Source organism: Phycodurus eques, chromosome 6, assembly GCF_024500275.1.
Source record: "Phycodurus eques isolate BA_2022a chromosome 6, UOR_Pequ_1.1, whole genome shotgun sequence".
NCBI lineage: Eukaryota > Metazoa > Chordata > Actinopteri > Syngnathiformes > Syngnathidae > Phycodurus > Phycodurus eques.
In genome coordinates this window covers 17,282,545-17,306,704 of record NC_084530.1, presented here as the reverse complement: position 1 = coordinate 17,306,704, position 24,160 = coordinate 17,282,545, and the positions used below count along the sequence as shown (strand labels likewise).

At 40.2% G+C, this 24,160-nt stretch overlaps 2 protein-coding genes across 2 annotated transcripts in view; one reads left to right on the top strand and one right to left on the bottom strand.

The window, feature by feature from the left end:
• Nucleotides 1–6: 6 nt before the first annotated feature.
• Nucleotides 7–8,049, bottom strand: mrpl45 (mitochondrial ribosomal protein L45). The gene is made up of 8 exons (XM_061679720.1): nt 7,977–8,049; nt 7,119–7,317; nt 4,670–4,787; nt 4,005–4,103; nt 3,642–3,690; nt 3,429–3,578; nt 729–902; nt 7–641 (listed from the first exon to the last, which is right to left on the bottom strand). The coding sequence occupies exons 1-8, from the start codon at nt 8,037–8,039 to the stop codon at nt 543–545; spliced, it is 951 nt and encodes a 316-aa protein (XP_061535704.1). The 5' UTR covers nt 8,040–8,049; the 3' UTR covers nt 7–542.
• A 2,847-nt stretch (nt 8,050–10,896) lies between these two features.
• npepps (aminopeptidase puromycin sensitive) overlaps nt 10,897–24,160 on the top strand; it is a 42,960-nt gene continuing 29,696 nt past the window's right edge. Inside the window, exons 1-6 of the mRNA XM_061679896.1 lie at nt 10,897–11,300; nt 14,961–15,045; nt 15,143–15,220; nt 18,560–18,681; nt 19,201–19,308; nt 22,683–22,883. Coding sequence (XP_061535880.1) covers nt 11,013–11,300; nt 14,961–15,045; nt 15,143–15,220; nt 18,560–18,681; nt 19,201–19,308; nt 22,683–22,883 — 882 coding nt within the window. The 5' untranslated portion in view covers nt 10,897–11,012. The remainder of the gene's footprint in view (nt 11,301–14,960; nt 15,046–15,142; nt 15,221–18,559; nt 18,682–19,200; nt 19,309–22,682; nt 22,884–24,160) is intronic.

Here is a 24,160-nt window from a genome sequence, read left to right as displayed (position 1 = left end):
TCCAGTTGTGTATGTTTTTATTAAAGCAATTCATGTTCAGAATTAGAAAACGTGAGAGCAAGAGTACATCAGCAAAGAAAAGAAAATCAGCAAAACAAAATTCCCTTAATTACATCAACGACCATGCACTATAGGGAAAAACACATTACATATACAACACTTGCAGTACATGCCTGGAAGTTCACCATTGTTTGCAAGTGTGTGTATCCCAGGGAAAATGTATTTATTAGTGAGGTCCGCACCACAACCTCACTAAAACTCAGGCAGATAGGGACATTTTCCTTATCTTGCATCATGCAGTCAAAGAAATTGTCCTTACCACTTCTGAACATCACTTTTATTAGCTTTTTCTTTACACACACGACATTTGAATTGTTAAAATAGACAAAAATAGCAAAGACAGCAGAGTCTGATTTGGAAAAAATGCAACATTTTAACAACAAAAAGTGCTCCAAAAGTGGACTCTCGAACTACACGTGGTCACATTTGAATTTGAACAGGTCCTACTGTGGCTGGAAGGTGCAGCAGCACCACCTGGAGGCTCATTTTGACCACTGCACTGCCTCTGCTTTGGGAACTTGGTAGTTGAGGACATCAAATTCCTCACCAGGTTTTAGGTTTGGACTGGGAATCATGACGGTCTTAGAGGAGAGGGAGAGGGGGAGTTAATACTTAGAAAGTGCCCTTAAAGTTGAACTGATGTTTATGCGATTCCTATTATTGCTTACTTTAATGATGGGGTCCTTGGCGGGGGCCCAGGAGGGCACAATCTTCCCGTGGAGTCGCCAGCGTCCGTAGGGGTTCACCAAGTGCCGCTCCATGACCAAATACTCCAACACATCCTTGGGCTGCTCTTCGCTGCCCAGCATCAACCGTCCGAACCGGTCATAGATGGCCAGAGTCTGCAGGAGGACACTGTCAACGCAACTGCACAGATGGTAGAATTTGTCCTAGCAATATCAGAGTCAAAGACAAGACTTTTAAAGGCCTCTTCCATCAAATGTTGGGCTCAATATTATATTACCATATTTAAGATATTTAATGACATACTTTAAGTATATTGAAGAACGAAAGGAACCTAAAAGCCTACATAGACCTCAATGTACTTAATCTATACTAGACTGTCATTTTTAAGGCATGTTAAGACCTTTTCTAACCGATAATTAAATCTGAAAAATCCAATTTAAATTGCTCACTTTATTTTGAAAGTGCAACCATCAGTCATCATCACCTTTGTTTCCTAAGCAGTCAAGTGCAACAATAAATCTGAATTATTCATTGTTAGGCTACAAAAACCATTGATAATGGCCTTAATAATATACACGCCTTAAATGTTTTCTATTTAGGAAAGTAAAAAGGAAATTATGCAAAAGTAACAGTCTGAACGGTGTGAATAATTGTGCTAAAAAAAAACTAAGAAAGGCCATAACAAATAATACATAGCAGTTTCAATCATTTTTGTTGAAAGTGCAACGTAGTTTGTTTTCAAGAAAAGAAGGATGCAGCAGTAAGGATCTAGACAGAAAATTATTCTATAAAAACACAAATAATGGCCTTAATAATATACTGTGTATAACAAGTACGGCTGCCACAAGCAATTACTTCGATAGTCGACTGGTCACCAATTATTTTTGCGATTAGTTGACTAATCGGATCATATGTAAAATGCAGCTTATCGCACCAGCAAGCAGCTCCTCTTGTACAACCACCATTACCTTCCATCTTGAAGTGTTTAAGGTCTGTGCAAAAGATAATTAAGATTATAGTAGATTCAACTTTCAATAAACTTTGCAGCTTGTGCCAGCATTCCTGACATGTTTATTTTTGATAGTGCAAATTAAAACCAAGGCGATACTCTGACCTTAAACATTTGTAGCTGTAAATGTTTAGTGCACTTTAAAATGGAACCAAAAACTATGTACAATCATGTAAAATCACAACAAGGCAACTGGTAACGATCTTAATTCTTTCATAGGTAGGAACATTTTTGGGGTTCATTTTTTAAATGTTTTGTATAAAGAGCACATGTTTTGACGACAAAAACGTAAACCTCATGTAAGTCAGTAGAAAAACAAGCACATTCTGATATATTTTTAAGTACATGCATTGCCTTTGATTGGGACATTGTCCCCGCCAATGTGGCCGCCTCGTAGGCACTTTGCTAAGCCGGCCTACTAAAGGTTATGCATCTTCTATTCATATCTGTGGTTATAAACAAATAACCTGTGTGCTAAGGCTAATTAAATTGTTATCGTAATAAGGTTTATATAGCTATAAGCAAGTAGCTCACTGCGATTGACGCTAATATTAGCAGCTAACGAGCCAAATAGCTTCCCGAGATGCCTGTCCCAGTCGTCAGAAATTTAATCAGCCACAAAATGCTTCCTTTTTAGACACTTGTGTATTATTGTCAAGCTGTCATGAAAGCCACATTCAGTTTCACAGGTTTTGCATCACATTCCTTTTTAGTACATTTTTGTGAAATGCTTAAACCTTCAGGCTCATTTGCTAATGTACTAGCCGTACTTCGTCTGGATACGGCACGGTTGACTTGGATGACCACTACTGCGCAGGTGCGTCAAGGCCAGAAAGCAGTCAACGAGCAGCGGGAGCATACAGGCATTTTAAAGCGAAAACAAAGCTTCAAAAAAATAAATGACATCAAGTATTAAATTGTCAACGATTTGGATAGGAAAGTGCAACAAATAGTTCATCTTGTTTTCAAGAAATGAAAGATGGAACAGTAGCAATTTTAACAATCTGAATTCTTATACTATGAAAACCCTCCGAATGGCCTTAATATAAAAACAGCTTAAAACAGCGCTTTTTAGGAAAGTGCAACATCAATAGTTTGTCTTTTCAGGAAACAAGGCATGCAACAATAACATTATGAACAGTGTGACTTATGCTTTAAAACTGCAATGGCCTTAATAATATATATATGTGTGTGTGTGTGTGTGTGTGTGTGTGTGTATGTATATATATATATATATATATATATATATATATATATATATATATACATATACATACACACACACACACACACACACACACACAAACATGTTCTTTTTAGGAAAATGCAACAACAATAATTTGTCTTCTTTTTTGGGAACAAATGATAGTTAAGTGAAACAGTAACAGTTTGAACAGTGTGAATTTTGTCAAATTCCAATAGCCTTAAGAATATATATATATATATATTTTTTTTTTTTTTCTTATCATGAAAGTGAAATATTAATAGTTTGTCTTTTTAGGAAACAAAGGATGCAACAGTAATAGTTTGAACCGTGCAAATTATGCTGCCATAAAAACTAAACTTATAATGGTTTTTGAAGGGCAGTTTACTTCCTGTCCCTTACCTAAAACGCTCCATGCAGGAATTCGCTCACAGCCCTACTATAGTTAAACCGGCTTGAGGGTCTCACCTGTCTAGAGTGCATGCGGACCGTCACCTGGCCGTACAGGTTGCCCTTTGCAACCATGTCGGGGCTGCGGGCGTGTACCACGCGGGGCGCCTCCAGCGACTCCACCAAGCGCCAGTGCAGGGTCTTGTAGCGGTTACCCCGCGTCATCTCCTGCCACGGACAGCAGATGCATAACGGGATTCGGTGTCGTAGAAGGAGTTAAGGAGTACTTACCGGATAACATCGCTCTGTCACCAGTGAGTGAAGCTTCTCTTTGCTGAACCTGAAGAAGACAAGTCCCAAAAACATTTAAGTTTTATTTGCACTAGCACAAGTTTTGCTTTTTCTTTGGCTTTTTTTTGTTTTTGAAGAAAGGAGGAGCATCCTCATTGAGGGAAAAGAGCAGGCCACATGTGGCCCGTGGGCCATACTTTACCTAATCTTGGGTTAACTTTTTTTTACACTTGTAAGACCATTAGGAAGAGTAAAACATGGCTTGAAACAACTTGTAGAGTTGGTCAAGGTTTTTGACAGCATAAATAGAGCATCCTGAACAGACTGTGTCCAGCTATAAGAGTTTCAAGTGTGATGACGTACATGCACAGTGCGTTGTGAGCCTCGATGAAGATTTCCTGGGCTTGCTCAGCAAAATCTTTGGAGGAGAATGCCGAGTCAAACTCTTTGATCTTCCGAACTCTGCGAGGATGACAATAAAAATGTTAAGTCGCGTCTAGAGTACCAAATGGGTGGAAAATGTCCGGTAAATTTCTAGAAAGTTTGCACTCAATTTTCAAGGGAAGTTAAACTGGGGAATTTAGGAAATAAACAAAATTGGAAACTTTAGATTGGAATTCATGGGAATTTAACTGGGAATATAGAGTAATTTAATAGAACGGTATCATAGCGAAGCATAAATAAAAATAATATTTTGCCATTAGCAGTCACCTATCCAAAATAATAAAAAAATTGAAAATTGTAACATTTACATGCAAGTAAAACTTTATCAAGTTTTTAATATTTTATTGACAAATGTATTAATTTAAAACATGAATGTTGAGTTCATCAACATTCACCAAACCCATCGAAAAAATATATATCTAAGTTTCCTATTAAGAGCCAACCAAGTTTGTGAATTTCCACTTTACTCACATTTATTCCTATAAATTCCATTTAATTCTCATAGAAAGTTTCCAACTTTGAAAATTTCCGGAATTTTACTACACTAGTTGTGACGGAGAGGACAAATGGCGAGACAATCTTACGCCAGCTGCGAGGAGGCGCTCTGTCGTAGCTGCTCGGTGCGCTGCTTTAAGCCTTCTTTGGACATAGAGGAAAGACGAGCATCGCCCTCAGGAGGGATGTAGGGGTCAAAGATTCCCGCTAGAAGAAAGGATTACACGCTTTAAAGAAGACATACAGTGAAAATCTGCTACATCGCGGTTCATGGCCTGAAAGCAAATACCGTATTTTCACGATCATAAGGCGCACTTAAAAGTCTTACATTTTCTCCAAAATGGACGGGGCGCCTTATTATGCGGCGCGCCTTATGTGTGCACCGAGTTCCAACATCTATAAATGCTGTTGTGTGATGAGCGCTCCGCTACACTTTTTTTTCTTTTCCTGCCGACACGCTGCAAAACTATATCGGTTTAGCTAAGGACCCCCGAAAATGTCACCTACGAAGAGACACGCTGACGAAGCACAGTTTAAACTGCAAGCTATCAGTTACGCGGAGGAACATGGGAATCGAGCAGCCGCGAGAGAATTCAAGATCAACGAATCCATGGTTCGCAAGTGGAAGAAGCAGGAAAATGAGCTTCACCAAGTCAAGAAGGCGAAGCTGAGTTTCCGTGGGGAAAAAAAGAAAAACAAAACGCGGAAACAGGGCGAGGTGGCCCGAGTTGGAAGACCAACTCGAGCAATGGATTAATGAGCAAAGAACAGCCGGGAGAAACATCTCAAGTCACCATTCGATTGAGTGCAATAACTCGTGGCTTGCCATCATTCCGGGAGGCTTGACGAACCGCTGGACATCAGTGTAAACAGGACGTTCAAAGTGAAGTGAGCGGCGTGGGAGCCATGGATGACAGATGGCGAACACAGCTTTAGTATGAGTAGGAGGCAGCGCCGGGCGAGTTACACCACAATTTGTGAATGGATCGCGGATGCTTGTTCGAGCTTTCGCACGGCAACGAGACTGACTCGAACCTGCCGTGTTTGATTGAGAACTTGACCAGCTGTTCATTTTGGATACAGAAGATGAGGACATTGATGGATTTGTGGATGAGGATTGATTAAAAAAAAATAACGTGAGTACATTGTTAAATACTTCAATAAAGTACAACCGAACTCAGTTTTGCTCCCGCTGCCTTTTTAAAAACATTGTTTTAGCGTGCATGCATGCTACCGTATGTTTTAAGCTAGCGTATGTTTTACCATTCCTGCGCCCAATGATACGGTGCGCCTTATGTATGTGTTAAGTACAGAAATAAACCCCGTAAGTGAGACTGCACCTTTTAATACGGTGCGGCTTATGGTCGTGAAAATACGGTATTTTAAATGAAACTGGGCTTTTGCCTTAGCAGAAACACTGCAAATATGTGCGTTTTTCAATTAATAATGTAGGATAGGCAGGGTCCGACGTATGCCTTTCGAGTTGCGGTGGCCGAGTCAGAACTTGTACCGGCCCCATATATTGATGATGTAATACAATAAGTTTTAGTGATTATTTCGTAGATAGGATTTTTATACTGTACTATTTAAGCCCCTTTAAGAAATTATTAGTACAATTGCTGCATTCATGAAAATAAAATTGTTAAAACATTAACTTAGCACTGACATTCCAACAATGATTTATCTTGCGTCTTGATGTGGTGCACACCATGTATATTATTTATTAACATGTACATGCATATTGTAAAATATTGGCTGGTTAGTGGGAGGCTAAGCTGAGGGGAGCATTGTGTGTGTGTGGGTAAGTGTAAGTGGGTGTGTGTGTGTGTGTGTGTGTGTGTGTGGGCGTTATGATTTTGATTTACCTTTAATTATTTTGTATATTGGTGTTTATCTGTATATGTTGAAAGGGCCCTATTTAATATGAGATGATGCATCCCAAGGGGCTATCCTTGAAATAAATAAATATCTTTACATAAACAATTCACAATATAAAGGTAGTTTTCCCCAAAGTTTTTATCGCCTTCGACCGTTTTCATGTGAAGGCATTGTTGGTTATTTACACCATATTGCTAAATAACCACATTTTTACAATATGTATGATTCACACACGTCGTTCGTATGCATGTTGAACGTATGAGACTAGCGGCTACGCTATCCCAAATTCGTGCCAGTTTACCCAGTCAGGTGGTGCCAGTTGCGGTTTCTCCTTGCATCATCATCATCATCATAACATCCTGTCTTGGACGGGATGTTTCGGTGATGATAGAATTTCAGACCGACACTGAAAATACAATTTTGGGCCATTTTCAGCATTTTTCAGTGACTTGGAAATCTGTACAGGCTCGAGTGGCTCAGCATCTACACGTAGGTGGTAGCCTGACACAGTGGCGTAGTGGCATTGTTAGACCCCGACACCCCCCTCCCTCCCAAAAAAAAAATCCAAGAGATTCCGTCTAGAACATATGCCCCTTGATAAAGGAGGATTCACTGAAGTATGCGTTTTTTTTATGCGTTCAAAGAGGAGAAACGCCGTACCGGTGCAGGCGATGTTGATGGGCCTCTCCATGTACTGCTGCCGGAACACGACGCCAGCCGCTTGGGCCTTGGCCTCAGGGTTGAGATCCCGCTTGCTCTTCAGGCCCACGGCCGGGGGGACGAAGTAGCGCTTCTTGGTCCGCACAGGCACTAAAAGCGGGACAGGGTGCCGCTGCACGTCCGCTGATGTTTTGACAGCCTGGTCAGAGGACAACAGATGAAAGTTATATACACCTGTATATATTTTGACTTGTTAATATTGGGAGAAAACACACGTATGTATACATATATATTATACTTTTTTTTTTTAACATGACGCCCCCTATCAGGTTATCGATAAAAGAAAAAAATTGGAGAGAAAACATTTATCCACAGTTGATAATGGGATTGAGCATATATCTACAAAGAGAAAAAAAAGTAAGTGTACAGACCCTTTCCAAAAAAAAATTATATCATGGGGAAAAAAAATTATTTCCATAATTCCATTAAGAAAGTTGAACTTCCATAGATTGTAGATTCTTCGAGCTCATAAAACCCACGAAATCAGGAATTCAAAAAATTTTAATACTGTAAAGAAATCACCATTTACTTCTCAGTTTTTGGTTATAAAAAAAAAAAATAGGGTCACATTAAATCAATCAAAATATGGTACTTTCAAAACATTTTATTCAATGTACTGTATGTGCAAAAAGTTGTCCTCCACTTGCTGTGAGGAGAACTAGCTAATGCTACGTGAGCTTGAGGCGATGACTGTGTGTCATTTAACACGTTGGCAACGACGACTCCAACAGAGTGAGACCGATTAGCCCACGGCCCAGTGAAAACGTTCTAAAAAGTGAGTAGAATTGTCGTTTTTACCTTAAAAGTGCTCCATGTCGCTCGCTGGAACACCTCTAGCGCCCTCGTTGTGGGCGCCGCCATGTTACTGTCATTGAGTGGAAACTGTCGAATAACATTTCCGGTACTAGTCCTTGAACGCATCTTTTGGACGCCCACACACACGCACACAAATTACATTGGTAACTATGTATACAGTATATTTTTAGAAATATGTTACAAAATATGAGTATGTATATATAGTGTATGTAAACAAGAGGTGGCAAGTAGAAGTGCAGATAATTGAAAAAAAGTAAAAAAAAAAAAAGTACCACTGTTGTGAATTTTTTTTGACAATAATACCCTTTTTGATAACTTGGCAAATTGAAAATTGTAATTTTATTTTTGGGGGCAAAATCTTTATTGAAATTTTGATATATAAACATACAATGCACACAATTGGTATGTTAACAAAATGTATTAACATCAATATGACACAACATACAGCTTTGTTAGTAAAGAAAAAACAACAACAAAAATCAAACACAAAAGAAACAAAACCAAAAAAAAGGAGAAAATGGAATAAGGCGCATCCAAGGTCATCACGCTTTCACAGTATTAAGTATCAAATAAAATTCTTCAAGAAATATTTGGAAATTCGGAAAGGATTTTCCGAAATCTCACTTTGAGTAAAATAAGACTGATCACGAAAGAAAAAAACTGATGATTATTATTCTTACATCATGTTCTTATCCTTTAGACAACCTATGATGGTGTGTCCAGTTTTTCCATCCATATTTATTTCTAGAACTCTTTCCAAAATGTAGATGTATTAAATTATTTCACAGTTTTCGGGGGCTGCACGGCATGCGGGTGTCGGCGTGGAAAAAAGTCGAGCTGCTCTGACGTGTTGTGCGCGTGCACCCCAATGCGCACCCCGAACACTACAAAGGACACGCGTGCCGTGACGTCACTGTGATCGTGGCCGCGTGCACGAGTGCAGACAAAGGGTGAGCGCACAAAACTGGCGTGACGTCACACATGCACCCCGCGCACTCCGCCCTTTGCCGCTTTTTCAATTAAGTTTTTTTTTACAGTCACAAATGTCACTCCATTTGAAAAAGTAGCCTCACGCTGATCTAGGTACCCCGGAAAGCACGTTATTTGTAATGGAGTGTTACTATAATTCTTAATGTTATTGGTTTCAAGTTTTTTTTCTTTCCGCAAGGCCACAGGGGTCTGCCTCAGTGTTCCCGTGAGTACTTGACAAATGATTGACAGCCCGTAAGTCATACCCTCTGGTTGTTTTTCCTTGGGCGCAGTGCTTTCTTGGATATCAAATTAAAGGCACAAGATGCGACTACAGATGGCAGATTTTTTTCACAGATCATATTTATTCGGTAGTACTGTCAAGTCAGACTGACTATTTTAACAAAAATGACATTGGGTGATTTTTTTTTTAAATTGCAAACTCCCCCTAAGTCTAAATGCATTGTACTCTAAAAGACCCTGTAAAGGGTGATTTGTTGATTTGTTTCTAAATACATTCAATATGTTTGAAGATAGGTGCTGAAAATGTGCAAAGACAGAACAATTTAGTACTGAATTGTTGAGATATAGTGCAAATCTATCACCATTTCAGTTGTCCAGATTTTTGTGGCGTGACTAAAACCAAGCCCAAGTACTGTATGCACTCGGGCTTTCTGGCACGAGTCGCCCCTCCCTCACTATAATAGCACTGAGCGCCTTCATTCCATCAGTGACTAATTAACACAATTGCGAGTTGGCGTGAGACGCAGCTGTGGCGGGTTGGACGGGCCCCAATGCCGTTGCGGCGGACTAACTAGCCGCTGGCAGGCTGGCACGTGGCAGCCGAGCCGTCAGGTTTTCCGTGGCATTGCTCCAAGCGTCGCATGTGAGGGCACACATCAGAAACGCTGTATCCCAAATAACACAAAACAGATAACACTTCAGGGAAGATGCATTTTTACGAGTTGTAGGCATAGCTAGATGCCCGACTGCAAGCTATAGTGGTAGAAAATGTTAGCTTGGAGGTGGTGTCTATTTTTCACAATTTTTTTTCATGAATCCAAATTCAGCAAACTTGTAAACAATATTCTTCTCTGTGGTGCATCAAAATTTTAAAGGTGCCATATTTTACCAAACCAAGTTTTCTAGTATTTGGGATGTTATATTGGCTCAAAGGTGCCTCAATAAACATGTGAAATATGAATTAAAATCGTCCACGCATTCCTGATTTCCAGACATTTTTCTGCCGAGAGGCCTGAAATCAGGTCATCTGAACTTCTCAAGCTTATCTACATCACTAGCGAAGATCTCCAGCTAACTCTCCGCTCAGAGCCAGCGCTATCAACATAACAAACACGTGTGCTCTCACAAGTGGGTCTTCTACACAGAGGCAACCAATCAAAGGAAAGGGGGCGGTCTTAGCCAAATACGGACAAAGCGGATACAAAACTGGGTCAAACATACAGTAAGTAGCTGTCAGAGGGGCCTTTGACACTTGTATGACAAAACCAAGGTATTTTTTAAAAATGAAATTGACACTTGTTAGAGAGTCACCGTAAGGAGGTCTGAGTAGTCAAAATATGGGACCTATAAAGACAGTTTCACTTTACAGTGACTTTAAAAGTTAGATCCCACTGAACTGCACTGGATTCAAAATTATTAGAGCCACCAGAGCGAGCCCGCGTACCACACTTGAGAATCACTGAGCTCGAGTTTAGATGACAAATAATGACATGCACACTTTAGTTTCTTTGCATCTCACTAAAGAATTATTCACATGGTATTTGTTGGCGTCAATGGCAAATTTTGCCGTGGCCTCTTCATTTTTCTCCAGAGCTCTTTATGTGTCTTGGAAGTTTGGTGGACGGAGGGATCGTAGGAGTGAGGCAGCCAGGGTGGGGGTGGTGTGGTGGTGGTGGTGGAGGAGTATTCCTGCCGCTGTTTCGGATTGGGACCTCGGAAATTCCGCCCGTGACGGGAGAAAGCTCGCTCGCTGAGAGAGAGAAAGAGCGACACACACACACACACACACACACACACTTCCGGTTGATGTCGCTCCTCCTGAGCCGCACGCTCACGCAGTCCTCCCTGCTACTGGTGCAAAGAATCAGTGGCCGACGAACGCCGAGTGTCTTCCCGTGTGCACTAACACAAGTCCGGCAACTCATTGCAGATACGAAGACGGTGAGAGGGGCCGCTCAGTGTTCAGCAGCCATGGCCAAAAGGAGGCCCTTCGAGCGGCTACCCACGGACGTGTATCCCGTCAACTACGGGCTCTGTCTGCAGCCCGACCTGGTTAACTTCACGTTCGGCGGCAAGCTGCAGGCGATGGTGGAGGTACGTGGAACGCAAACGTGACACGCCACGCCATTCACTTCACGCTGGGCTTTCTTTTTCGCCTTCTTCTTATGTAAGAATTATGTTAGCCACTTGTCCATTAGCGAGCTTGTGAGCTATCTTACCTTTCCTAGCCTAACAAAACACTCGTCAAATGGAAGTAATGTGGTTACATGGACATCTTTCTGATAAGCTGTCACCAACTTTTAATCTTATTCGTATAATAATTTGTGTACGGTTCGTGTGAGTAGACGCCAAATCGGTCAAGACTTGTAGTCTCGCGTTAGCTTAACAGTTAGCTGTTAGCACGCTTGCTAACAGCGCTTGTCAGTACGCCTAATTATTATTCATTTAAACTCCACGGTTAAGCACTTTTCATGACAGGTTCATGACAGCTAAACAGCTGCTTGCAGTAGGGGTAATAATAATAATTGTATATTATTATTATTATACGTAGTAATTGAATGGATAGTTGCGGGTTGGCTAGCTGGCTAGTGTTTGCTAAATCACGATGGCAGGGTCACGTCGCCTCCTCCCACCTCGAGCACATCTCATTCCCAGCTGGGGTCAACTTGTTTCCAGGACACGCTGAATGATGGATGACCGTCCGTCTTGTTGAGTAACGAGTCAGTCCACGAGCCACTCTGTAGTAACGTCAACCCCGCTGGTTGCTACTGTGCTTGTAATAAGAGCTGTCACATAACACACAGACTATGACAAAAAAGTAACGAGCCTGTTTTGACAATTTAAGGAGTATAATGTATACAACAGTTATAAAACGAGGGCTGAACGATTGTGGAGAATAATGTAAAGTGATTTAATGTGATTATTTTTTTCAAGGTCGTCATGTAAATTTCAACAATTAAACTGCGTGACAATAAACAATATTAGCTTTAATATACATAGGTTGTTTGGTCAAAGGTTAGGCTTAAGGCATTTTCACACTGTACTTGCTCAGCCGGGTTTGCATGGAATCTTGTATTCCGATGAGAATCAGGTTAGAAACCCAAACCGAATGAAATGCTCCATATAAACACCTTAATTGGAATTGACAGGCCGATTTAAAATTGAATGTCATTTGGATTCGCAGGGGTTGGAATTCCATTTCCTAAACGGATCCAAAGTCCTGTATAGGGTTCAGCTCGAAATAGCCAGGCTGTGTCCTGTCTGGATGCTCTGACTGATGTAACTCGTTTACGCACTTATATGGCGGCTTCCAGCAAGAGCTCGTATGCCACGAAGATCGTGTTTGTAACTACTTGTAACTTGTTTCTATTAAGCTGTTGCTTTCATAAAAGTGTAAAAACAAACTCAACTACTGAGACAACTGACGTTCATCTTGATAAATGACATGATGTTTACACCGATCTGCGCATGCCACATTGCTGTTCATATTAAATGTAGTGCACATGTATACACCAGATCGGAATAGATCACGTCACATGTAAACAGATGACCAGCGATTTTCAACCCGAATGATTCAATCGAAATGACAAAAAAGTCTGCATGTAAACCTGGCTAGTGTGAAAGGCCCGTGACGCAGCGTGCATGGACGACGGCATCCATGTGCGAACTTGCCCGTATTCGGAAGTGCTGTCGTAGCAGACTCCAAGGAAGTAAGCAGGCTTTCCCCACTGATAGTCCTAGATGAGTAGACCACACTTCGGCAATATGTATTTGTGATTGTTGCAAAAGAAAGCTGTGGCTTTGCTTATTTTAAGAAGGAGAAGACGAGCAGAAGCACAACAAAAAAGGGAATGGATGCATGACAGAGTAATTTCACGGCAGGATCTCCTAGTTTGTTTGTAAGCTTCAGTTCCACAAAGAGCACTTCAAAGTGTATTTCAGTTTGAGCAGAGAGCAGTTTAGTTCGTAAGCCTCCTGCAGAGATTTTTCATTTTTCTATTGTCCCAAAGCTCGGGACAGTGGCAGACCGCATTTATTATGACTTCTTCCTTTTTTACCTTGCCCTTTATATTACAAGTTAACCAAAATAGCAATCAGAAATTACTCTTCCAGCCCCTCTCCTATTGGACGTCACCACTATGTCACTCTCAAATAGAAAATGTTTCTATTTGGGGGTGCGTCGTGTCAAACGTCTTCTGCGGTTGCCACGGCAAGCTACCTGGCATTCCTTGGTCCCTCCTCAGCACATACGCAATGAATCGTTTCGTTGACGGCGCGCTGGGCATTGCCAGTTGGGGTGTGAAAAGGCCTTTACTGTAAGATAAAGGCAAGTTAACCATGAATTAATATGAAAGACAGTTTATCTACTTCAATTACAGTTCACCACGACTGCCAAACAAGTGTGGTAAAAACATAAGTATATAAATCAGATTACAACAATGATGCAAACAGATTTACCACATAAACGTACAACTTTTCATGTTTCATGTTGGCGCACATGGCAAGTTACCTTGCAAGGCAAAAAAGATCAAACATATTAGATATTCACCTAAAAAATACAGTTAACCAAAAAAAAAAAAAAGATTAGCCTCAAGGCCTTGTGAAACAGAAAATTAACCAAAAATTATGCGCGTCCAACCCAGAGAACATTGGCACGTCAATGTCCTGGATGTGATGCCATTGAATTATTTTTCAAAAATGGCATTACCTATACTGTATGAAAAATGGGAGTAAATAGAGAGGGAAATCACAGCTGTCGAGTTCTTTGCAGTCTGCGACCACAACTGACCTATGGTCAAGCGGAACAATGGAGCCATACACCGCTATATTGAGGGGCATTTTCAAATGAAAAGTCCGTCCTTGAAGCATAATGTGTAGTTGTTCACATAGCCTGGCAGGAACTGGAGACACACCTGGCTGCTCATTGGGATATCGGCTGGGACTGTGGCGCCGCTGCCATGTCACCAACTGTCAACATCAACATCAGCGCTCACTGTGAACGCAGCAGGAAGTGTGCTGCTTGGAATGACACCCATTGATTTTGTGTGTGTGTGTGTGTTTTGTACTCGCTTGTTAACAGATTTACAGTGAACATGAGTTTAGCGTGGGGTTCCAGAACCAGAGCGCACAAGGGTAAACAATGGACTGGTCGTCACTCAATGGTAGGACATACTGTACCTGTAACCGAGTCAACGCAGGCGAGCGAATACTTTTTCCATTAAAGTGTATAGCTAGACAAACAATCATAGATTTGTCACCAGCCATTGCGAGCATGTATAGACCTGGCAGGAACGGGAAAAGAGTTCCCAGGCATGTTAATAAGATATTTGGGAGCTCTTTGAAAATGTGAAAAAAATGCCTAATATATCTCCTTTAGGGTAAGACTGAGTGGCCGGAGCGTCAGGCAGGATGAGATGTTCACAGGCAGAACTGACAGATTGAATATGGCGGAGGCACTGACGTATCACTACCAATGGCCAACACGCTCGTTCGTAAATTCATAGAAAATGAAGCGGGCTCTGCCTCTCTGAACAATGCACCCTCAGAGGGGAATGAGAGCGGCAGAATCAATTTCCGAACATACCGTGAAAGACACATTTTCTGATGTCGGGGTAGTAGCTGACAAAGTTGTTAATTTTCACACTTGATAGGTGGGAAAGCTCTCAAGACACAACTGTTTGTAATAAAGAGTCCCTTTTTGAGCCCGTCCCCTTTAAAAAGTGCGAACGTTGTATCCATTTCTTGCATGTGCAGGTGACACAAGCCACCAATCAGATTGTGATGAACTGCGCCGACATCGACATCATCACAGCCTCCTTTGCGCCTCAGGGAGGAGATGGTGAGTTTCATTTGTACTTTCCCTCTTTCATCATCCTACTTGATCAGATAGAACATGAAATGCTCAATGTTTTAAGAAAAACAAAATATTTTTTTAGAAATTGACGCCACAGGATTCAACTATCAAAATGAGGACGAGAAGGTGACCTTGTCCTTTCCCTGCGCTCTGAAGAAAGGTGAGAAAATTAGGGTTGCAAAATTTAGGGAATTTTCAAAGTTGGTAACTTTAGATGGGAATAACAGTTAATATAACATTAATGTTTTCAAACTTGAAGGTTTGCTCTGAATATAATTAAAATCTAGTTTGTGGAAATACATTTAGCATTATCCAGACTAAAGCAAGCATATTTCAAGCAAGAACAGTTGAATATGCAGAGCCCATTGCCTGCAGAAACCTTGAGAAGATTGAGGGAAGCTGAAGTTGTTTTCTTTTTTTAATGGTCATGAAAATGAATGGATGGATGTGTTGAACAGGACTTTTTTTGGGCGGGAGGGGCTATTTTTAGTTAAGATTTTTGATGTGGCTTTGTTGGTATTTATTGTTGAAGTGTGCATTTTTGTTAATTTCTGAGTGGGTTGCATTGAGGGAAAGAGAACATAAATTGTATTAAACAAAAGCTTCAACGTTGATTTAAATATATTATTGAATGTTGATTTGAATATTAGATTGAAATATTATGAAATCAACATTCATGCTTTTGTTCAATGCAGTTTATTTTTTCAATAAAATATTTAAAACTTTAAAGTTTTGCTTACTGAATTATTCTGTTTAAATTTCATGCTTTTTAATTGTACTAGTTTGCATCGATGTCATCTTATAACAAAATATATGTATTCATTTTTGAGTAGGATACTTTTCCATTACATTTCCCTTAATTCCCAGTTAATCCCCATGAATTCCTATGAAAAGTTTCCATTTTGGAATGTTTCCCAAAACCCTAGATTCTCACAATGATGTCTTTATTTTCAACAACAACAACAACAACAAAAATAACACACAAGACACCATTGCAACTTGTGAGCCAGCGTGACTGGTACCCTGCCCGTTTCTAGAAACATTGTAAAATGGACAAAAGTATAAATAAATAAATAATTTTTTTAAAGATCGACAAAGCCTAAAAGATCAGTCTTTTTTCTTTTTTTCCAACTTGGTTACAATTAAACACGAAAATGAAATATTAAAAAAGAAAAAACTTGGATCATCATGTTTGCATTGTCAAAAGAGTTAGGTTTAAGTTTTGTCATTGTTCTTAAAGTATACGAGTTCATGGACACGTTATACAAACACCCAACAGAAGCGGGTTCTCCTTTATTTGTGTGCCTTCAGCAATCTTTCTGACTATTGTTCCGTTTCACAATCATGGAGTCCGTGGTGAGCCCCAACTTTCTGTTGACCACACAGCAGGATTTGCCATATAGGGCTGAAATGATTCATCAAATAACTCTTAACAATTCGATTACAAAAATGTATGTGTAAAAGACAAAGAATGTCCAAAGTTTGTGATCATTTCACACTTCAAAAAGAAAAGATAAAGTATAATGTGTCTACTAGAGATGCCAAGTGTTCCGGTTTGGTATTTTGTTATGGGCAGTTGCCACGTGTTCCGTTGTTATGGGCAAGTCGAAAATAGTCCGCAATCTGGAGAGGACGAGATGACGCGCGGAAAGGGTTTGCAAGCGAGCGAGTGGCTTTCACGTGCTTGGCCTCTAAGTACTACGGCAAGTGATTGGCAGACAATAAGATTTGGACTCTACCAACCAATTACGATGTTTACTGATTATGTCATCGCGCTTTCCTCTGTGTGTGTGTTGGGGGGGGGGGGGGCACTGTGCCGTTGCTGCGGCTGCCGAGCTACTAGTGTGGCTAACCCTCAGCTCTTCTAAAAGCCACTAATCATCGCCTCCATGTTTGATAAAACTGTTTCAAAGGTTGTTTGTTATCAAGAGGAAAATACAGTGGTGCAAAAAGGTATTTAGTCAGGCACCAATTGTGCAAATTCTCCCACTTAAAAAGATGAGAGAGGCCTGTAATGTTTACCATTGGTATACCTCACCTATGACAGACAAAATGAGGAAAAAAAACAAATCCAAAATATCACATGGTCTGATTTTTAAAGAATTTATAAGCAAATTATGGTGGAAAATAAGTATTCGGTCAATAACAAAAGTTTATCTCAATACTTTATATACCGTTTGTTGGCAATGACAGGTCAAACGTTTTTTGTATGTCTTCACAAGGTTTTCACACACTGTTGCTGGTATTTTGGCCCATACCTCCATGCAGATCTCCTCTATAGCAGTGATGTTTTGGGCAACACAGACTTTCAACTCCCTCCAAAGATTTTCTATGGGTTTGAGATCTGGAGACTGACTAGGCCACTCCAGGACCTTGAAATGCTTCTTAAGAAGCCCTCCTTCGTTGCCCGGGCGGTGTGTTTGGGATCCTTGTCGTGCTGAAAGACCAAGCCACGTTTCATCTCCAATGCCCTTGCTGATGGAAGGAGGTTTTCATTCAAAATCTCACAATACATGGCCCCATTCATTCTTTCTTTTACACGGATCAGTCGTTATGGTGCCTTTGCAAAAAAACAGCACCAAAGCATGATGTTTCCACCACCATGCTTCACAGTAGGTATGGTGTTCTTTGGATGCAACTCTGCATTCTTTCTCCTCCAAACACGACAGGATGAGTTTTAAACAAAAAGTTCTGTTTTAGTTTCATCTGACCATATGACATTCTCCCAATCCTCTTCTGGATCAGCCAGATGCTTTCTAGCAAACTTCAAACGAGCCTGGACACGTACTGGTTTAAGCAGGGGGACACGTCTGGGACTGCAGTCACTGGGCGCGTAGTGTGTTACTGATGGTCCCAGCTCTCTGTGGTTATGGGATTATTGCTCACCGTTCTTGTGATCATTTTGAGCCCACAGGGTGAGATCTTGCGTGGAGCCCCAGATTGAGGGAGATTATCAGTGGTTTTGTATGTCTTCCATTTTCTCATAATTGTTCCCACAGTTGATTTCTTCACACCAAGCTGCTTACCTATTGCAGATTCAGTCTTCCCAGCCCGGTGCAGGTCTGCAATTCTTTTCCTGGTGTCCTTTGACAGCTCTTTGGTCTTGGCCATAGTGGAGTTTGGAGTGTGGCTGAAGTTGTGGACTGGTGTCTTTTATCCTGATAAATTCAAACAGGTGTCATTAACACAGGTAACGAGTGTAGGAGAGAGGAGCCTCTTAAAGAAGAAGTTACAGGTTTGTGAGAGCCAGAAATCATGCTCGTTTGTAGGTAACCAAATGCTTATTCCCCACCACAATTTGCTAATAAATTCTGTCATAGGTGAGGTATACTTATGATGAAAATTACAGGCCTCTCTCATATTTTTAAGTGGGAGAACTTGCACAATTGTTGGCTGACTAAATACTTCTTTGCCCCACTGTAAAGCAAATCCCAAACGGTTACAAAAACAAAAAGCAAAACTTGTTTTCAATAATGTAATTGTTTCCTTTTTGTATAAGGTTCTGGTGTGTTGAAGATCAAGTTTGCGGGGGAGCTGAATGACAAAATGAAAGGCTTCTACAGAAGTAAATACACCAGCACCACGGGAGAGACTTGCTACGCAGCCGTCACACAATTTGAGGTAAGATGGTAATGCAGGACTGTAACATGAGACGTCAGAAAAATGTCCACTATAAAAAGACACGTTATGCTTTTTTTTCTTGACTCTCTGACATGAAATTAGACTAAACCTTTCCTGTTTAAATTATTTCTATTTGCTAAATGCAAGAATAGTGAGAGAAGGATATTATATATGTATATATATATATATATATATATATATATTAGACAATACTAAAAACATGCTAAACTGTACATATATATATATATATATATATATATAGATACTGCTTATATTTTGTATATTTTGTAAAGGTCAATTGTTTATATGTTTTTGAACTGGTTGATGCTTGGACATTGTTTTAGCGCCACAGTCTGTTTCATAGGCTCACTCCAATTTTTTATACCGCTTATCTATAGGGTTTTCTGTAAATGTCTTGGTAATAAATGATTCCTTGCTTTGTAAAGAAGTTGTGCTGTTTTAAATTCCACAGTATCATTAAATATCATGTATGTCTTTTGTTTGTCCCACACTCCGCAGGCCACGGATGCCCGCCGAGCATTTCCCTGTTGGGACGAGCCGGCCATCAAAGCCACCTTTGACATCACGCTGATCGTCCCTAAGGACTGTGTCGCCTTGTCAAACATGGTACATGTCACACGGGTCTTGACGAAGAACCCACACCCCTTGCCCCCTCACACGGAGACAACCATTTCACAATTGAAATGTTTGAAACTGTACTGTTAGGCCTTTGACGTTATAAAGACAAGTTTTTTTTCTTATATTGGATATCATTAGATTGTGTACAAAGGTTGTTAAAATGCAGACTAATGAAGGAGAGGTCTTTAAAGATGGGTAAAATGATATTTGCTGGTGCATTGGATCCTCGTTCCATACCCACCCATGATGGGTGGAAAAACCCCAAGAGAGACCATAATTTTTAACTTTTTTTTACCTCTCCTATGTGCTTTAACACACTTAACATATTACAACACACTTTAAGAATGCCTGCTTCAAGCTGTTTATGTCGCCAGTCGAAGTTTACTGTAAAACTGACACACAAGAATTACTGTAATTTCTCGTGTATAATGTGCATTTTTTCGCCCCCAAAAATTGTCAAGTCAATAGTGCGCCTTATACATAGGTATAGGGAAAATGAAAAAAACTGTCACATTTTATTAATGTATGCTGCTGTGTAGAGGTTACGAAAAAGCTATACACTTTCATTCCAATATGCCACCGCCCCTAGAGGTTATGAAAAAGTTGCACTTTCATTCTAGTATGCCAGCGAGAGGTTATGAAAAAGTTGTACAATTTCATTCTAATATGCCACCGCCACCTAGAGGTTATGAATGGTGTAGCCTACACTTTCATTCCAATATGACGGGTATATATGACTGCATATACAGTATGTACAATTGTGCTCATAAGTTTACATACCCAGGCAGAATTTGTGAAATATTATTATTATTTTTTTAAAATATGACTGATGACTGAATAACAACCATCATTCATTTCTTTATGGTTATGTTTTGTTTAATGATAATACTTTTCTAAGATGCTTTACAGTTTAATTTGAATCACATTAAAATTAAATGTGTTTTGCCTGGTCCTTCATGCTTTCTTTAAAGAATTGTACACATTACAAATTTTGCCTGGGTAATCAAACATGAGCACAACTAACAAAATAAAGATAGTACTTCATGTTTTGATCATATAGGTAGAAGCAAAATCATTCATTCTAAAAATGCATTATACATAGATTGAAAGGTTTTCCAGAATTTGAAGTCAAGTTTGGGGGTTCGTATTATACAACCCCAATCCCAATGAAGTTGGGATGTTGTGTTAAACATAAATAAAAACAGAATACAATGATTTGCAAATCATGTTCAACCTATATTTAATTGAATGCACTACAAAGACATATTTAATGTTCAAACTGATAAACTTTATTGTTTTTAGCAAATAATCATTCACTTAGAATTTTATGGCTGCAACACATTCCAAAAAAGCTGGGGCAGGGTCATGTTTACCACTGTGTTACATCCTTTTCTTTTAACAACATTCAATAAACGTTTCGAAACTGAGGACACTAATTGTTGAAGCTTTGTAGGTGGAATTCTTTCCCATTCTTGCTTGATGTACAGCTTCAGCTGTTCAACAGTCCGGGGTCTCTGTTGTCGTATTTTACGCTTCATAATGCACCACACATTTTCAATGGGAGACAAGTCTGGACTGCAGGCAGGCCAGTTAAGTACCCGAACTCTTTTACTACAAAGCCACGCTGTTGTAACATGTGCAGAATGTGGTTTGGCATTGTCTGCTGAAATAAGCAAGAGCGCCCGTGAAAAAGACGTTGCTTGGATGGCAGCATATGTTTCTCCAAAACCTGTATGTACCTTTCAGCATTAATGGTGCCTTCACAGATGTGTAAGTTTCCCATGCCATTGGCACTAAAACAGCCCCATACCATCACATATGCTGGCTTTTGAACTTTGCGTCCATAACAGTCCGGATGGTTCTTTTCCTCTTTGGCCCAGAGGACACGACCTCCACAATTTCCCAAAACAATTTGAAATGTGGACTCGTTGGACCACAGAACACTTTTCCACTTTTCATCAGTCCATCTTAGATGAATTCGGGCCCAGAAAAGCCAGCGGCGTTTCTGGGTGTTGTTGATAAATGGCTTTTGCTTTGCATAGTAGATTTTCAATTGCACTTACGGATGGAGCGCCCAACTGTATTTACTGACGTTGATTTTCTGCAGTGTTCCTGAGCCCATGTGGTGATATCCTTTACACATTGATGTCAGTTTTTGATCCAGTGCCACCTGAGGGATCGAAGGTCACGGGCATTCAATGTTGGTTTTTGGCCTTGCCGCTTACATGCAGTGATTTCTCCAGATTCTCTGAACCTTTTAATGATGATATGGACCGTAGATGATGAAATCCTTAAATTTCTTGCAATTGTACGTTGAGGAACATTGTCCTTAAACTGTTCGACTATTTTCTCACGCACCTGTTCACAAAGAGGTGAACCTCGCCCCATCTTTGCTTGTGAATGACTGAGCAATTCAGGGAAGCTCCTTTTCTACCCAATCATGGCACCCATCTGTTCCCAATTAGCCTGTTGACCTGTGGGAGGTTCCAAGCACGTGTTTGATGAGTATTCCTAGACTATCTGAGTTGTTTTTTTTCCCACCTGTCCCAGCTTTTTTGGAACTTGTTGCAGCCATAAAATTCTAAGTTAATGATTATTTGCTAAAAACAATAAATTTTATCAGTTTGAACAGTAAATATATTGTCTTTGTAGTGTATTCAATTAAATATAGGTTGAACATAATTTGCAAATCATTGTATTCTGTTCTTATGTTTAACACAACGTCCCAACTTCATTGGATTTGGGGTTGTACATGGGTGCGCATTATACACAGGAATTTACGGTATAACTAAACCATATACAGTATTAACAGAAGTCTGCAAATGTAATATGTAATGCGAAAGTGATAGATGGGGTAATGGAAATTAGTATCGATGTCACGTGAATTCTAAACTTTCAAGCAACTGTTACTTTAACCACTACATGGCGCAGCATCACATACAACAAAGAATTAAACGTATATTATAAACACTAACATGTTAAACCAAACCATAACAGTGCAGCAGGGGACCTTCTCTGCCTTTGATTAAAATGCATGTCTTAAAGTAGAGCTCGGTGCTGCCTGGCCTGTTGTAGCACAACATGGTATGGGACTGAAGGTGTGCAACTCTGAATTTGGACTTGCTTGTAAACAGTAGTGTAAAATCCATTTTAAAAAATGTGCAATATAGAAGCTGCGCAAAGATGAACCGTGATATAGCAGAGGTTCACTCTATGTCGTCATTCTATTTACATGGCTGACCCAGTTGAACTGCAACACTTGGTGGAAATGTGAAAATGTTCAACTTCCTGTCCATGTCTTTGAGGCCGTTGTTTCGAAATCATCCATCTTCTCGTCCACGTTTTCTCTACTTTGCCTCCAGAACGTCGTCGAGCGCCAGCCGTACCCGAGCGACGAGGACCTAGTGGAGATCAAGTTTGGCACAACGCCCGTCATGTCCACGTACCTAGTGGCGTTTGTCATCGGCGAGTTTGACTTTGTGGAGAGTCAGTCGTCAGATGGTGTGCTGGTGCGCGTCTATACACCGGTGGGAAAGGCAGAGCAGGGCCGCTTTGCACTGGAGGTAAGCCCGTCCTCTGATGGCCGAGGTGATATGGCCTTAAAATAGAATCTCCCATGTTTTCCCCCCTTCGCTTATGCAACCCCAATTCCAATGAAGTTGGGACGTTGTGTTAAACATAAATAAAAACAGAATACAATGATTTGCAAATCATGTTTGACCTATATTTAATTGACTACAATACAAATACAATATATTTAATGTTCAAACCGATAAACTTTATTGTTTTTAGTAAAAAATCATTAACTTAGAATAACATTAATTTTATGGTTGCAACACGTTCCAAAAACGCTAGGACAGGGTCATGTCTACCATTTTCTTAGATCAGCTTTTCTTTTAACAACATTCAATAAACGTATTGGGAACTGAGGACAATAATTCTTGAAGCTTTGTAGGTAGAATTCTTTCCCATTCTTGCTTGATGTACAGCTTCAGCTGTTCACAAAGAGGTGAACCTCGCCCCATCTTTGCTTGTGAATGACTGAGCAATTCTGGGAAGCTCCTTTTGTACCCACATGGTACCCACCTGTTCCCAATTAGCCTGTTCACCTGTGGGATATTTCAAACAGGTGTTTGATGAGCATTCCTCAACTTTCTCAGTCTTTTTTGCCACCTGTCCCAGCTTTTTTGGAACGTGTTGCAGCCATAAAATTCTACGGTATTGATTATTTGCTAAAAACAATAAAGTTTGTCGGTTTGAACATTAAATATCTTAAACATGATTTGCAAATCATTGTATTCTGTTTTTATTTGTTTAACACAACGTCCCAACTTCATTAGAATTGGGGTTGTAAAAAAAGCAAATGACAATGTTATTCAAAACAAGTTTTGCATTTTGTTTTTAAGCCCCTTCTGTATTGTGCTTTATTTCTCCTAACACCAAACAAACTTTAAAATTGTGTTTTACAGCAAGTTTTTTCTTTACTCAACTTGCATCAACTTCAACAGTATAATAATAGCGCCAGCTCTCTCGTAAACAAACCCTTCCATGCCATTTGGCCAACGCAGAGACATCCATCCATTTTCTGAGCCGCTTCTCCTCACTAGAGTCGGGGCGTGCAGGAGCCTATCCCAGCTATCATCGGGCAGGAGGCGGGGTACACCCTAAACTGGTTGACAGCCAATCGCAGGGCACCAATGCAGAGACATTGAAAAAAACAGGGGAAATGACTTGAATGGTGATTGGTACTGACAGCAACGATTGACTTCCAAATAACAATCGAAGCATTGCATTACTCCTTGTACTATAACCAAATAATAGTCCAACAGATGTAAAATCC